This window comes from Arachis stenosperma, chromosome 9 (genome assembly GCF_014773155.1).
Source record: "Arachis stenosperma cultivar V10309 chromosome 9, arast.V10309.gnm1.PFL2, whole genome shotgun sequence".
Classification (NCBI taxonomy): domain Eukaryota; kingdom Viridiplantae; phylum Streptophyta; class Magnoliopsida; order Fabales; family Fabaceae; genus Arachis; species Arachis stenosperma.
Window position 1 is genome coordinate 41,728,502 of NC_080385.1, and position 17,300 is coordinate 41,745,801.

Sequence of the window (17,300 nt, forward strand, 5' to 3'; positions counted from 1 at the left end):
GCTGTTTGTATATGGGGGGGCTCTTTTTTGTTTTCTGGTGTTTTCCGGGTCCGGGTTGCTGCATTTTCTTCGCGGGGTTTTTGTTTTCTTGCATTGCTGAATGGGTTTTTGCTTTCTGTTGTATTCTTCTTTGTAGGTAGGAATTTATGTCTCGAAAGGTTCTTCAAGCGGTGTCGACCAAGATTCCGAGTGGTCTTAGTTGGGTAGATCCTCTTCCTTTGAGAATCCCTTCTGTGGTAGATTCTGAATATTTAGCTAGGTTCCGTAGGCACAGTAGCATATGTGAAAATAGAGAGTCTGAGAGGGATTATGAACTAGTGGCCCCGGATTCCGAGGAGAGAGTGTGCTTCCCGCCTTTAGAGAGTTCCGAGAAGCTCTTCTTTTATGCTTATGATTGTTTTTTCTCTAAGCTGGGTGTCCGACTTCCTTTTACCGACCTGGAGTCCGAGGTGTTGTGGTCTTGTAACCTTGCCCCTACGCAGCTCCATCCAAATTCTTGGGCGTTTTTGAAGTTGTTCCAACTTTTGTGTCAGTTTTGGGGGTCCCTCCCTCTATTTCTCTTTTTTCCTATTTGTTTGTGTTGACGAAGCCGGGGTCGGGTGGAGGGAAGGTATCTTGGGTTTCTTTTAGGGCTAACCAGGGAAGGAAGTTTTGTACCCTTTATGATGAGTCTTTTCATGATTTCAAGAACTTTTACTTCAAGGTCCGGGCTACTGGAGACGTCCGACCTTTCTTTCTAGATGAGAGTGGGGAGCCTTCTTTTCCTCTTTGTTGGCAGGAGAATGTAGTGTCTGTTAAATATACCTTTGAGAGTCTAGATGAGGTTGAGCAGGCCTTTGTGGGTGTGGTGAGCAGTTTATGGGGTCGGGCACCTCACTTGGATACGAAGAAAATGTTGGGAGATCCAAGTCTTCTCCGTTCCGAGTTAGGTAGTTCCCGACCTCTTTCGAGATTCATCTTTTTCTTAGTATTTGGCCTTGTTTGTTTTGGTGGAATTTCTGTTGTGGTAACTCCTTTTCTTTTATTTCTGCAGAGATGTCTTCTCAGACGGATTCCATGAAGTATCTTCGTCGGACGAAGAAGTCTGTGGCCGCTCGGAATATTGAAGCTGGGGGGGCTTCTGCCCGATCTTCTCCGGAGAAGTCTACTGTGGGTGTTCAGACTCGGTCAAAGACTATTCCGACTCCCCAGTTCCGAGCTATAACTCAAGATCCTCCGACCTCCGGGCCTGCTACCTCTTCTCCTCCCCCGTTCTCGGGTCCTCCTCCCAAGAAGCAGAAGACCTCTCAAGAGCCTGCGAGTTTTAATGACAAGGATTTCGATGCTCTTGGTTGGATTGAACAGCATATTCTCCCTCAGACCTTTATTTCTACTGATGATGTGTCTATGGAGCACCATTTTCAGTATATGGCGCGGAGTTGTGTTCGGATGGCTAGTCTTCATGCTGCTATTGCCCGAGAGTTCAAGAAATCTCCCCTTGGCGCGACCAGTTCCCGACTTGAGAAGGCTCAGTCCGAGCTTGAGAAGATTAGTGAGCTGAAGGCTGCTAGGATTGCTGAGTTGGAAGCATCTTTAGAGAAGGAGAAAGCTAAGGCTACCGCGGCTGTGGCGGCAGCGAATGCATCTGAGGGATGGCGAAGGCAGCGAAGGAAAATTATACTCGGGCACTTGCCGAGCTTGTGGAGACGAAGGAGAAGTTGCAATCTGCTCAGAATGACTTTACGAGCTAGAAGGGCATGTGGCGAAGGGTATGGATGCTATGTATGAAAATTTGAAGGCTCAGGTCCGGGTTCTTGCTCCTGACCTGGATCTGAGCTTATTTAGTATGGATAACGTTGTTGTGGAGGGAGAGATTGTTCCTGCTCCCAACGAGGATGAGGTTCCGGTGTCCGACCCCAAGGTTCCGGTGTCCGTCCCCGAGGTTCCGGTTGCGAACCCGACTTCACCTTTGGTCGGGAATGGGTCTGGTGCGGAAGTTTTGAACCGGGATGATGGTGCTGTCGATGCTGTCCCGATTTCTATGTTTCTTCCGCAGCCTTCTGTTGATGCGGCGACCGGGAAGGATCTTGATCCTCTGTAATCCCTTTATCTTTTGGGTTTTTGCCCGGCCTGTGGGCTCTTTGTTTTTTGGATGATTTCTGTGGATGCTTTGGACACCTTTTTTGCTTTTAGCTACTTGTAGTAACTTTTTTAGCTTATTATGCGGTGTTTTTGTTCGCGTTTTGACTTTGTTTGTTCCGCTTTTATGCTTTTAGTTGTTTTTGGATAACAACTTTTTAGCTAGCGTTTGATTTCGTTTTTTCGCTCGTACTTTTTTAGTTGTTTTTGTATAGCAACTTTTTAGTAGGCGTTTTCGAAATCTTTGTTTTCGCCGTTTTTGGGCTTCCTTCTCGGGTCCGAGCTTTTTATCGGACCTCGGGTGGCGCGGTCGAGTACACCCTATGTTGGTCCGACCTTGTCTTTGGTCGGCCTTTTAAGTTATTTTTGTAATCTCTTTTTATTTGGCTTTTTTGAGCCTTTTTCAGAGTTACTTTTATAACTTCTCACATTAATTTGAACCTCGTCGCTTTATCTTTGCCGACCTTGTGTGGTCTCTTGGCAAATGATTTTTTGCGTTTTGTCGAGCATAAATTAATGCGCCTTGACGGGGTACTTTTTCAGGATTTGTTTTATCACGAGAAGGAACAAAAGAAAATAGAAAAATTTGATTAGTATTAAGAAAGAAAGAATATTTACAAAGTGTTTACCCTTGACTAGGTCGGGTGCCTTATCTGACCGGGTGTCTCATTAAAAAACCCCTATAGGGAAAAAGAGTACACCTCGGGTCAGATTTTTCTAGCTGTAGTACCGTTTTAGATTACAGGCGTGCCAGGCTCTGGGCAGCTCATTGCCTTCTAGGTCGGATATCTTGTAATAGCCTGTTCCTAAGACTTCAGTTACTTTGTAGGGTCCTTTCCAATTTGCGGCTAGCTTCCCTTCTCCCGACTTTTGTGTTCCGATGTCATTTCGGATTAGAATTAGGTCGTGAGTGGAGAAGCTTCGTTTTATTACTTTCTGATTGTATCTGAGGGCCGTTCGCCGTTTTAAGGCTTCTTCTCGGATTCGGGCTCTTTCTCGGACCTCGGGTAGGAGGTCGAGTTCTTCCTTTTGTGCCTGCGGGTTACCTTCTTCGTTGTAGAAGATGACTCTGGGTGACCCTTCATCTATTTCGATAGGAATCATTGCCTCCATCCCATAGGCTAGTCGAAATGGCGATTCTCCCGTTGTAGAGTGTGAAGTTGTCCGATATGCCCATAATACCTGGGGGAGCTCCTCGGCCCATGCCCCTTTGGCCTCTTGGAGTCTTCATTTTAACCCGGCCAAGATGACTTTATTTGCGGCCTCTGCTTGTCCGTTGGCTTGTGGGTGCTCGACTGAGGTGAATTGCTGTTTGATTTTTAGTTCGGCCACCAAGTTCTGAAAACTTGTGTCCATGAACTGTGTTCCATTGTCTGTGGTAATGGAGTAGGGGACTCCGAACCTTGTGACAATGTTTTTGTATAGGAATTTTCGGCTTTTCTGAGCCGTAATGGTGGCTAAAGGTTCAGCTTCGATCCACTTCGTGAAATAGTCGACCCCTACTATGAGGTACTTGACTTGCCCCGGTCCTTGGGGGAATGGGCCGAGTAGGTCGAGTCCCCATTTTGCGAAGGGCCATGGTGCAGTGATGCTGATAAGGTCTTCGGGTGGTGCTTTGTGAAAATTGGCGTGTTTTTGGCAGGGGGGCATATTTTCACAAACTCCGTTGCGTCTCTTTGCAAAGTTGGCCAATAGAACCCGGCTCGGACTACTTTCTTGGATAATGCCCGAGCTCCGAGGTGGTTCCCACACATGCCTCCGTGGACTTCTTCGAGGACGCTCTTTGTTCCTGAGGTCGGGACGCACCTAAGGAGGGGGCTTGCGAATCCTCTTCTGTATAATACGTCGTGAATTAGTGTGTAATTCTGGGCGTCTTTCGTGAGTCTTTTGGCTTCCTTTCTTTCGGCGGGAGAGTTCCCGACTTCAGGTAGCTGAGTATGGGGGTCATCCATCCTTGCTGCTGGTCTGATATATTTAGCGTTTCTTCCTCTCTTAGCACGGAGGGAGATTGTAAGGTTTCCTGGAGGAGACTTCTGTTGTTGCCTCCTGGTTTGGTGCTGGCAAGTTTTGAGAGGGCGTCTGCCCGGGCGTTTTGTTCCCGAGGTATGTGCTGGATCTGTATCTCTGGAAAGTGGCGTAATTGTGCCTGTGTTTGGTCCAGGTATTTTTTCATAGTTGGGTCTTTGGCCTGGTAGCTTCCATTTACTTGTGATGTGACGACCTGGGAGTCGCTGAAGATTGTGATTTTCCGGGCTCCGACCTCTTCGGCTAGCTTTAGACCTGCTAGTAGGGCTTCGTATTCGGCTTGGTTGTTTGAAGCTTGGAACTCGAATTTTAGGGATAGTTCTATCCGCGTTCCTTGGTCGCTTTCGAGTATAACCCCGGCTCCACTTCCAGTTTTGTTTGAGGACCCGTCGACATATAGGTTCCATGAGAGTGGGGTTCCAGGGGTCTCAGTGTATTCTGCGATGAAGTCGGCTAGATACTGAGACTTTATGGCAGTCCGGGTTTCATAGTGGAGGTCGAACTCGGACAGTTCCACCGCCCATTGCAGTATCGTCCTGCCAGGTCTGTTTTTTGGAGGATGTGTCTCATGGGTTGGTTTGTCCGGACTTTGATGGTGTGGGCTTGAAAGTAGGGACGGAGCCTCCGAGCTGTGAACACTAGGGCGTAGGCGAACTTTTCTATCTTCTGATAGTTTAATTCGGCCCCTTGTAGTGCCTTGCTTACAAAGTATATGGGGTGTTGTCCTTGGTCATTTTCTCGTATTAATGCTGAAGCGACTGCTCGATGTCCAACCGAGAGGTATAGTACGAGTTCTTCTCCCTTTAGAGGTCGGGTTAGGATTGGTGGCTGCCCGAGGAATTCCTTGAATTCTTGGAAGGCCTTTCGCATTCTGGGGTCCATGAGAAGGGTTTCCCTTTCTTTAGGAGTGAGTAGAGAGGCAGTGACTTTATTGCTGATCCTGCCAAGAATCTTGATAGTGCGGCTAGCCTTCCATTCAGTTATTGTACTTCCTTGACACACGTCGGGCTCTTCATATTGAGTATCGCTTGGCATTTGCCCGGGTTCGCTTCGATGCCCCTTTGAGTCAGCATGAAGCCTAAGAACTTTCCGGCTTCTGCGGCGAAGGTGCACTTCGTCGGGTTAAGTCTCATGTTGTGTTTTCTGAGGGTGCCGAAGACGCTGGTGAGGTCGGTCAGTAAGTTTTTGTCCTCTTGTGTCTTTACCAGCATGTCGTCGACGTACACTTCTAGCTGTAGTCCGATGTGCTCTGAGAACACTTTGTTCATTAGCCTTTGGTAGGTTGCCCCTGCGTTCTTCAGCCCGAAGGGCATTACTACGTAGCAGTAGTTCGCCCTTGGGGTTATGAACGAGGTCTTTTCTTGGTCGGGTTCGTACATCGGGATTTGATTGTATCCCGAGTATGCATCCATGAAGGAGAGATATCTGTAGCCTGAGGCTGCGTCTACTAAAGCGTCGATGTTTGGTAGTGGATATGGGTCTTTGGGGCAAGCTCTGTTGAGATCTGTGTAATCGACGCACATCCTCCATTTTCCGTTGGGCTTTTTTACCAGGACCACGTTTGCAAGCCATAGGGGGTATTTTACTTCCCTAATGAATCCTGCATCTAGTAGTGCTTGTACTTGTTCTCCTATTGCTTGCATGCGCTCGGGTCCGAGCTTCCGACGTCTTTGTTGGACAGGTCGGGATCCCGGGTAAACTGATAGCTTATGGCACATCAGGTCGGGATTTATTCTTGGCATGTCGGAGGCTTTCCAGGCGAAGAGGTCGGAGTTTTCCTTTAAGAGGTTTATGAGTTCCTCTTTTAGGCCCGTTTTGAGGTTCGCCCCTATGTTTGTGATTTTTTCAGGTGTGTTCCCAATCTGGACTTGTTCGGTTTCTCCCTCTGGTTGTGGTCGAAGATCTTCTCGGGACTGAACTCGTCCGAGTTCTATCGTGTTGACCTCTTTCCCTTTCAGGCTCAGGCTTTCGTTATAGCATCGCCGCGCTAGTTTTGGTCGCCTTTTAGAGTAGCGATTCCTTTTGCGGTAGGGAACTTCATACAGAGGTGTGGGGTCGAGACTATAGCCCCTAGCCTGTTTAGGGTTGGTCGCCCAATGAGGGCATTGTATGCCGAAGTGACGTCGACTATAATGTAGTCGATGCTTAATGTTTTAGATTGTTCGCCTTTTCCAAAGGTAGTGTGTAGCGAGATGTATCCTAAGGGATGGATCGGGGTATCCCCTAGCCCAAATAGGTCGGTAGGATAGGCCTTTAGTTCTTTTTCTTCAAGTCCGAGCTTGTCGAATGCCGATTTGAACAGGATATCTGCTGAACTTCCCTGGTCAATCAGGGTTCGATGTAAGTTGGCGTTTGCTAGGATAATGGTGACTACCATCGGATCGTCGTGCCCGGAATTATCCCTTGAGCATCTTCTCGGGTAAATGAGATAGTAGGTAACTCGGGCAGGGGACTGTCTTCTCGGACATGATAGACTTCCTTGAGGTGTCTTTTTCGCGAGGATTTGGATGTTCCTCCGCCTGCAAAACCTCCATTTATCATGTGAACGTGTCTATCAGGAGTTCGTGGGTTTTGTTCGGCCCGACCTTCGTTATCTCCCCGCCTTCTCTTCCTGGTTTCTTCTCCTTTCTCTGCTATGTATTTGTCGAGTTTCCTTCTCTGGCCACTTTCTATGACATTTTTAGGTCGTAGCAGTCGTTAGTAGAATGTCCGTAGAGTTTGTGATATTCACAGTATTCGGACCGATCTCTTCCCGCTCTCTTGTGTTTTAGCGGTCGGGGCGGATCTTTTCGGTGTGGCATACTTCTCTATAGACATCTACCAGGGAGACTCGGAGGGGGGTGTAGTTGTGGTACTTCCGGGGCTTGTCCGAGTTGGATTCCCGATCTCGATTTCGGAGTGGGTAGGTTGCTTCCTTCCTGGAAGAGTCTCTTAGCTGGGAGGTTTCCTCCATGTTGATATATTTTTCTGCCCGCTCCTGCACCTCGTATAAGGAGGTCGGGTATCGTTTGGATAGGGATTGGCTAAACGGTCCCTCTTTTAGACCGTTTGCTAGTCCCATGATGGCTGCTTCAGTGGGCAAGTGTTGTATGTCCAGGCAGGCTTTGTTGAATCGCTCCATGTATTCTCGAAGAGTTTCTTGGTTACCCTGTTTGATCCCGAGTAGACTGGGGGCATGTTTTGCCTTGTCCTTTTGAATAGAGAACCTTGTTAGGAATTTTTTGGTTAGGTCTTCGAAGCTGGTGATTGATCTTGGTGGCAGGTTGTCGAACCACTTCAGGGCCGACTTGGTGAGAGTGGTGGGGAAGGCTTTGCACCGAATTGCGTCGGAGGCGTCGACTAGGTACATTCTGCTCCTGAAGTTGCTGAGGTGGTGGCTTGGATCGGTGGTGCCGTCGTAGAGATCCATGTCGGGTGGTTTGAAGTTTCGCGGTACCTTCTCCTTCATGATCTCTTGCGTGAAGGGATCATGGTTGCCTTCGGGGGTGGTGCCGCGTTCTGTCCGGTCTTTCAGATTGGCCTCTATTTTCCGCAGTTTTTCTTCTAATTCTCTGCGCTTTCGAGTCTCCCTTCTCAGATCTTGTTCAGTTTCTTTCTGCTTCTTTATGTTCTCTTCAAGTTGTTTCAGCCGGTGTTGTTGTTCCGGACTGTTTCCAGGATTTCCGAGCTCTTCCTTTTTCGGGATTCCGTGGATCTTTGTTTGGGAGTGATGTCTTGGGCGATTCTGTTTGTTTCCTCCTGGAGTGCGTGGTGATAGAGGGCTGTCCGGTCGTTCTCCGTGTCAATTCTTCCTCTTGTTCAGATAGCGCGATCATTGTTGTGAGGGTCCGCCATGATGGAGGGATGACTTCCAAGGTCCCCGGCAACGGCGCCAATGTTCCGGGGGTTACCTGAAACGTGTAGCTCGGTCGTCTGGAGATGCCCGAGGTGGGGTCAGGGACCCGAGCTTGATATGTTGATGGTTGGTGGTTGTACCTGCAATGACACTCCGATGCTTAAGTTAGCATTGGTCCAAGCAGATATGTGTAGAATGTGGAATGTGTCTCATACCTGGGTGCTCCAGTGTATTTATAGTAGTTGGCTGTGATCTTCCCTGGATAAGACTTTCTTATCTTATCTTATCTTTCGGGAGTTTTATCCCTATCTGATGGTTGGTGGTTGTACCTGCAATGACACTCCGATGCTTAAGTTAGCATTGGTCCAAGCAGATATGTGTAGAATGTGGAATGTGTCTCATACCTGGGTGCTCCAGTGTATTTATAGTAGTTGGCTGTGATCTTCCCTGGATAAGACTTTCTTATCTTATCTTATCTTTCGGGAGTTTTATCCCTATCTTCGCGGAACCGCCTTTGCTAGGCCTTTTCGGCCTTTAGGTTTTGGGCTGCGTTCCTCTTGATGGGCCTTCCTTGCTTTATTGTCCGAGGTCCGACCTTAGGCGTGGGCCTTGGGACGAGGTCGGACCTTTCATGGTTTTGCCGAGTTGGGGGAGCCCGGTCAGGGTATGAACAGTGATTAAATAAATAAATAGAAGAAGATGAGAGAGAGGGTTTTCGAAAATAATTAAAAGGAAAAGGAAAATATTTTTATTTTTATTTTAAAATTTAGTTAGAATTCGAAAATTAAGAGAAGAAATAGAATAAAATTAAAATTTAAAACAATTAGTTAAGTAAAAAGAATTTTGAAAAAGAAGAAGGTGATTTTTGAAAATTAGAGAGAGAAAAGTAGTTAGGTGGTTTTGAAAAAGATAAGAAATAGTAAAACAAACAAAAAGTTGATTAGTTAGTTGAAAAAGATTTGAAAATCAAATTTGAAAAGATAAGAAGTTGGAAAAGATTTTGAAATTGATTTTGAAAAAGATATGTTTGAAAAGATATGATTGAAAAGATATGATTGAAATTTATTTTGAAAAAGATTTGAAAAAGAAATTTAGAAAGATTTGATTTTGAAAATTAAAGTTAATGACTTGACTACAAGAAATCAAAAGATGATTCTAAAATTTAAAGTTTGAATCTTTCTAACAGAAAGTAACAAACTTGAAAAGATAAGATTTTTAAAATTGAAATCTTGACTTGACTAACAAGAAACAACTTATTTTAAAAAATTTTGACTAAGTCAACAATGATGCATGCAAGAACACAATGAATCTCAAGTGAACACCAAGAACACTTTAAAGATCATGATGAGCATCAAGAACTTATTTTTGAAAAATTTTCAAGAAAAGAAAAACATGCAAGACACCAAACTTAGAGATTTTTCATGCTTAGACACTAGGAATTCAAAAATGCATATGAAAAACAACAAAAGACAAAAAAAAGAAAATATGAAGATCAAACAAGAAGACTTACCAAGAACAACTTGAAGATCATGAATAACACCATGCATGAGTTTTCGAAAAAAATTTTTTTAGAAAAATTAAAACATGCAATTGACACCAAACTTAAAATTGACTTTAGACTCAAAAAAGAAACACAAAATTTTTTGTTTTTATGATTTTATTAAATTTTTTGGTTTTTTCGAAAATTATTTTGGGAAGAACGTAAAAGAAGAAATTTTTTTTGTATTTTTCGAAAATAATAAATAAAAAGCTTAAAATTAAAATAAAATTACCTAATCTGAGCAACAAGATGAACCTTAGTTGTCCAAACTCGAACAATCCCCGGCAACGACGCCAAAAACTTGGTGCACGAAATTGTGATCTCAATGGCGCCAACAACTTGGTACGCACAATTGTAATCTCAACTCTTTTTCACAACTTCGCACAGCTAACCAGCAAGTGCACTGGGTCGTCCAAGTAATAAACCTTACGTGAGTAAGGGTCGATCCCACGGAGATTGTTGGCTTGAAGCAAGCTATGGTCATCTTGTAAATCTCAGTCAGGCGGATTCAAATGGTTATAGAGTTTTGATAATTAAAAGATAAATAAACATAAAATAAAGATAGAGATACTAATGTAATTCATTGGTGGGAATTTCAGATAAGCGTATGGAGATGCGTTGTTCCTTCTGCATCTCTGCTTTCCTACTGCCTTCATCCAATCCTTCATACTCCTTTCTATGGCAAGCTGTATGTTGGGTGTCACCGTTGTCAATGGCTACTTCCTGTCCTCTCAGTGAAAATGGCCCTCTACAGTTTCTGTACGGCTAATCAACTGTCGAATTTCTCGTCTCGGATGAAAAATACCATGCACAGATATCGTATGGCTAATTAGCTGTTGGTTCTCGATCGTGTAGGAATAGGATTTACTATCCTTTTGCGTCTGTCACCACGCCCTACAGTCGCGAGTTTGAAGCTCGTCACAGTCATCCCATCCCAGATCCTACTCGGAATACCACAGACAAGGTTTAGATTTTCCGGATCTCATGAATACTGCCAATGGATTCTAGCCTATACCACGAAGACTCTGATCTCGGACTCAGATGCTCTGTTGTCAGGAGAGACGATGTGAATCGTTGAAGAGAGATCCAAGAGATATACATTCAAGCTTATTTTTATGTAGAACGGAAGTGGTTGTCAATAACGCGTTCATAAGTGAGAATGGTGATGAGTGTCACATAATCATCACATTCATCATGTTCTTGTGTGCGAATGAATATCTTAAAATAAGAATAAGCATGAACTGAATAGAAGAACAATAGTACTTTGCATTAATACTCGAGGAACAGCAGAGCTCCACACCTTAATCTATGGTATGTAGAAACTCCACCGTTGAAATTACATAAGTGATAATGGTGTTCATTGGCTTTGGCCCCAGAGGGGGAACCAGAATGACCAAGACGATCTAAGGATAATCCAAAGATTTTCCAAAAGATATGAATACAATAGTAAAAAGTCCTGTTTATACTAAACTAGTTACTAGGGTTTACAGAAATAAGTAAATGATGCAGAAATCCGCTTTCGGGGCCCACTTGGTGTGTGCTTGGGCTGAGTATTGAAGCTTCCACGTGTAGAGGTCTTCCTTGGAGTTCAACGTCAGTTTGTAACTTGTTTCTGGCATTTGACTCTAGCTTGCAACTTGTTTCTGGCATTTGACTCTAGCTTGCAACTTGTTTCTGGCGTTTAACGCCAGAATAGGGCAGAAAGTTGGCGTTGAACGCCAGTTTGCGTCGTCTAAACTCCGGCAAAGTATGGACTATTATATATTGCTGGAAAGCCTTGGATGTCTACTTTCCAACACAATTGAGAGCGTGCCATTTGGATTTTTTAGCTCCAAAAATTTCGAGGGCAGGGAGGTCAGAATCCAACAGCATCAGCAGTCCTTTTTCAGCCTCTGAATCAGATTTTTGCTCAGGTCCCTCAATTTCAGCCAGAAAATACCTGAAATCACAGAAAAATACACAAACTCATCGTAAAGTCCAGAAATATGATTTTTGCATAAAAACTAATAAAAATATACTAAAAAGTAGCTAGATCCTACTAAAAACTATCTAAAAACAATGCCAAAAAATGTATAAATTATCCGCTCATCAGGGACCTGCTGCCGGTGACTGCGAGCACAAGGAAGAGGCGCGTTTGAGTGCGAGACGGTGATGAGACTGAGAGCAACACTGACAACCAACCTTAGGACTTGCTGCTTCTGCCGCGGCGACGTCGATTGCGAGGAAGGTGCATGATTGCGTTTGAGACAGTTACGACATAGAGAGCGACAATGACGGCCAAGTACGAGACCAAGACAATGTGAGACACTGGAGATGAGAGAGAGCTTGAGTGCGAGAGGCCGAAAGCCACAGAGAGAGATGAGAGAGCTCGAAGCTTCAGTAGTTCAGGGAGAGAGTAACGAGAGAAAGAGGCGTTGAGGCTAGGGTTTTTAGTTTTTTTGCCTAACCCTGAAAGAAAATGACGTCGTTTTCTACATTGCTTAAAAAAATAAAGCATGACCCAATCTGGGTTACAAAAACTGACTCGATCATCAGTTTTGATAAAAATCAACCGAGTCAAATCAGTTTTCACTGAGTCTCATGCTTAGACGGTCCACAAGGTGGCTTGGCCCGACCAATTGACTAGGGTGACCCGATTTTTTGGTCAAACCGACCGGATTGAGCTAAGTTAGATAACTATAATTTTTATTGTGTCAATAAGTTGTTGGACCAACTTAGTTACTAAAATAACTTTGTCATGCATTATTACCGCTATAGAAATATGATGCATGTGCATCTTTAGTATTTTTCTCTTAGAATTCCAATCAATAAACTAAAAGTTATTACAGAATAGCCAATGATTTAATGAATAATTGAGCAATACTTTGAGTTAGTGTGTATTCATTAATTACAAGAGAATTTAGAAGAGAATTGGCAAAGATCAAAGAGAAAAGGAGGCAAGGAATCACTGTAAGCAAGGGAGGTGGCAAAAGTTGGAAATAAGCTCAAGAGAAGTAAAGAGGAAGCCAAAGGATGAAGAAAAGAACCTTGCCGTGCCATGCGCGTTTTGATTAAGCGCACGATTTTCGAACGAATCCATTCGAGAATCGAAGCGCTGCAGCGTCTCCTGCATCGATCGGAACATCTCCTCGATCCTGCATTGATTTCCATCCTGCATCGATCTCGATCTCTTCATACCAGTAGTTATGCTTACATGGGACGTGAAAATCACCACGTACAACGTGAAGGACAATAATTGAACAAGCTTAAGCCCATGTACAACATGGGCTCCTTCATGTGGTACGTGGGCATTACAAGGAACAATTCAAACAAGGATTGGACTTCATGTTGCACGTCAATACCCCACGTGGGACATGGGACCTTGGGCATCCTCTAGGACTTCAAACTAAGCCACTAAACCTTCAATTCTTCATCAATTCAAGGCTCAACTCAAGCCTACTAATCACAGCATTAATTGAGGATTTGCAAGGAGATAAAGATTGGAAGTTCTTCTAGTGTCAATAATTAATTAGATAGATTTGATTCTATTTTGATTTTGATTCTGTTTTAGTTTGAATTTGAATTAAATTAGGGTTAGTATAAAAAGAGAGGAGTCAAACACTTTAGAGGCTCTCTCCTCCTTCAGTAGTTTTACTTTTGATAATTTAGGATTTTTCTAAAGAACATGTGCAACTAATTCTCCTTGGTTAAAGTGAGGAGCTCTGTTAATTCCATGGATTAATACATTAGCTTTTCTACCTTTAATTTATGCAATTGATTACTTCTTAAGAAAAATGTCTTTGTTCTTCATCTTAAAGGGGTTGAATATATTGAGAAATAATTCTTCTCTGATTTGAATTCTTTTAACTTCTTGAAAAATTTTATTAATTGAATTAAGCTTGAAAACTAATTCTCACTATTCTTAAGTCTTAAAACTAGACTTGATAAGTGACATCGAATCAACTAGGGGAGCTTCTTATGAATTGTGTGGCAATATAAACCATTGAACGTTCTTCAACTCTTTTCTTAAATAATTGACTAAGGGATTAGCGATTAATTAGGTTAAAGAGAAATTAAATCACCAAGGGATTGGGGTTTGATTACTAAAGATTTGCCATAAAAGAGTATTTGCATGATTAAGGTATAAAGTGAAAATTGTTGATCAAGAAGTTTCAACATATCCAAAACCTTAACTCTCTTTTATCATATTATCTTTTAACACTTACTATTTGTTTTAATTTAATTCATTGTCATCGATTAAGTTTTCTGAAACCCCGACTTGATTGTCTGACTAGATTAATTGATTGACCATTGCTTGCTTAATTCGTTAGTCCTCGTGGAATTGTCACTCACTCGTCATGAGTTATTACTTGATACGACCTGATGCACTTGCTGGTTAGTTGTGGTATTTGAAATTTCGCAATCAAGTTTTTAGCGCTGTTGCCGGGACTAATTGTGGTTAACAAAATACCAATTAATTGATTACCTAGATTAGACTTTTCTTTTCTTTAGCTTTTATTTATTTACTATTTTAGTTTTACCCGCTAGGAATTCTCTTCACACAGTAAAGGAAATTCTAATTTGTTTTTCTTTTTGTTTTTGTATAGGTAGAATAATAGGGATAAAGAACCTCTTCAATACGATCCAGAGATCGAGAGAAGTCTTTGGCGACTAAGGAAACAAACTCAAAATTGAAGAGTTGAAGAAGAAATTGAGGAGGCAGTTGAAGAAAAATTTGCATTCGACATGGCTGAAAATGCAAACGACAATGCTAATGTCCCCCCACGTAGGAGGACCCTTGGATTTTTCACTACCCCCAATCTAGGGAGTTGTGGAACTAGCATTATTACACCTACTGTTAATGCCAATAATTTTGAACTAGAACCTCAACTCGTTACATTGGTTCAACAAAATTGTCAGTTTAGCGGGAGCTTGCATGAAGATCCGAATTTGTTTATCGCTAATTTCCTACAAATTTGTAACACTGTCAAGACAAATGGCATCCCGACTGAGGTTTATCGATTGTTGCTCTTCCCTTTTGCTGTAAGGGATCGGGCTAAGTAATGGCTGGATAATCAGTGCAAGGAAAGCATAGCCACATGGGAGGACTTGGTCACTAAGTTCTTAAACAAGTTCTTCCCACTTTAGAGGTGGACTAAGCTTAGAACCTTCAGACAACATAAAGGAGAATTTCTCTATGAAGTTTGGGAGAGGTACAAAGAAATGATCAGAAAGTGCCCTCTGGATATGTTTGCTGACTGGGTTTAGCTTCAGATATTCTATGATGGGATCACCCCTACTTCACAGGTTTCATTAGATAGTTCGGCTAGAGGATCTTTGCATATGAAGAAAACCACCGATGAAACACTGGAATTGATTGAGATAGTTGCCAACAATCAATATCTCTATTCCTCAGAGAGATCAACGAGGAAAGGAAGTATGGAATTAGATGTTTTAGACACCATTTTGGTTCAAAATAAATTCATGTCCTAACAAATTAATGCAATTACTCAACACCTAGGTGGAATGCAAGTCTCGGCGGTGAGCTTTCACGAGAATTCTTATGGTATGAGTGATGGACTATCTCAAGGTGAAGGCATGGAGTACGGTCGACCTTCTCTCGAGGAATTAATTTACATGGGCAATCCTTCTAGGCCACCTCAAAATGATCCTTTCCCCAAAACATGTAATCCTGGATGGAGGAACCACCCAAATTTTGGGTGGAGAGATCAAAGTCAAAGGCCCAATAACTTCAACAACAACCATGAACTAAGCCACTGTAACCCTCAGCATAACACCTTCAATTCGAACCAATAGCCACCACCCACACAACCCACTCAAGACTCCCAAAGGCTTTCTAACCTTGAACTGGCCCTAGAAAAATTGTCACATGCCACTGTCTCATTCATGGAGGACACAAGAACCAAATTCAAGAATCAAGGATCCTCAATGAGAAATCTAGATATACAAGTGGGCCAAATTGCTCAGCAATTGGCAAAATCTACTCAAATACTCCCAAGTGACACTGTCCCGAATCTTAAGGAGGAGTGTAAAGCCATTAGTTTGAGAAGTGAAAAGGTATTGGGAGAAGAGAAAGAAAAAGCTCCCACTGCTAAGCCAAGCAAAAAAGCTCTAAAGAGCAACCAAACTCAATAGGAGCACGTAATTTCCTTCATCTTGCAGAAACAATTTCTAGCTTCCAAAGATGCACCAAAGGAGAAGATTGAAGTGCTTGAATACAAGCAAAAAATTCCTTTCTCTCAAAGGTTGCAAAGAGGCCAAAGATCAACAATTCTCTAAGTTCCTGGAGGTATTCAAGAAGTTACAAATCATCATTCCTTTTGCTAAAACTCTTGAACAAATGCCCTTATATGCAAAATTCATGAATGAGTTGATTTCCAAGAAAAGAAATTGGAGGGAGAATGAAACCATGGTGCTTACAAAAGAATGCAATGGTGTCATTCAAAAGAATCTCCCTGAGAAGCTAAAAGATCATGGAAGCTTTGTAATTCCTTGTACTATTAGGGAAGTGATTGTCGATCAAGCCTTGTGTGATCTTAGAGCTAGCATCAATCTCATGCTATTATCCTTAATGCGCAAGTTACAAATCGAAGAGGTAAAACCCACCAGAACTTCTTTGCAACTTGCTAACCGTTCTCTTAAATTTCCATTAGGTGTTGTGGAGAATTTGCTAGTGAAGGTGGGAGCTTTTATTTTTTCTGTGGATTTTGTGATCTTAGACATGGAGGAAGATGTCAATGCCTCTATCATATTGGGGAGACCTTTCTTGGCTAATGGAAAGGCCTTAATCGATGTTCAAAAGGGTGAATTAACATTTTGTGTTCAATGTATTCCAAGCCTTACAATACTCGAATGATTAAGAAGATTCATGAAAATTGACATAATTGATCCTTTGGTACAAGAGATATTAGAAGAAGGCAGGCTCGATGAGGAGTCGCTTGAATCTTCTGTCAAAGTCGAAGTAGGTGAGATCAAAGAGTGTTGCCCACCACCCAAGGAAGCATTATATATTCCTTCAAGGGATGAGGGGACACCAAAGCTTGAACTAAATCCCCTTTCTTCTTCTCAAAAATATGATTTCCTTGAAGAGACAGAGACATGTCCTGTGATAATTAATTCTTCACTGAATACTCACGAAGAAGAGACACTAATCGAGGTGTTAAGGGAACAAAAAACAGCACTTGGATGGACTATTAGTGACCTCAGGGAATAAGTCCTACAATGTGTATGCACAAAATCTTGCTCGAAGAAGAGGCTAAACCAGTAGTGCAAGTACAAAGGACGTTAAATCCCACTATGAAGGAGGTAGTGCAATAGGAAGTAATGAAGCTGTGGGAAGCTGGCATTGTATACCCAATCTCTGATATCCCTTGGGTGAGCCCGGTACAAATTGTTCCCAAGAAGGAGGTATGACAGTGATGGCTAATTACAAGAATGAGCTTATTACCACAAGAACCGTAACTGGTTAGAGGATGTGCATCGATTATAGGAGACTCAACACAGCCACAAGGAAGGATCACTTCCCAATTCCGGTTGGCCGAACACGCTTTTTATTGTTTCTTGGATGGATACTCCGGCTACAACTAAATTGCTGTAGATCCTTATGAACAAGAGAAGACGGCATTGATGAGCAGATAATTTATACGCTTTTTGGCATTATTTTTAGGTAGTTTTTAGTAGGATCTAGCTACTTTTAGGGATGTTTTTATTGGTTTTTATTCAAAATTCACATTTCTGGACTTTACTATGAGTTTGTGTATTTTTCTGTGATTTCAGGTATTT

At 42.7% G+C, this 17,300-nt stretch overlaps 1 protein-coding gene across 1 annotated transcript; it reads left to right on the forward strand.

The window, feature by feature from the left end:
* Positions 1-15,927: 15,927 nt before the first annotated feature.
* Positions 15,928-16,374, forward strand: LOC130949451 (uncharacterized). The gene has a single exon (XM_057878166.1). The coding sequence runs from the start codon at positions 15,928-15,930 to the stop codon at positions 16,372-16,374; it is 447 nt and encodes a 148-aa protein (XP_057734149.1).
* The last annotated feature ends 926 nt before the right edge of the window (positions 16,375-17,300 follow it).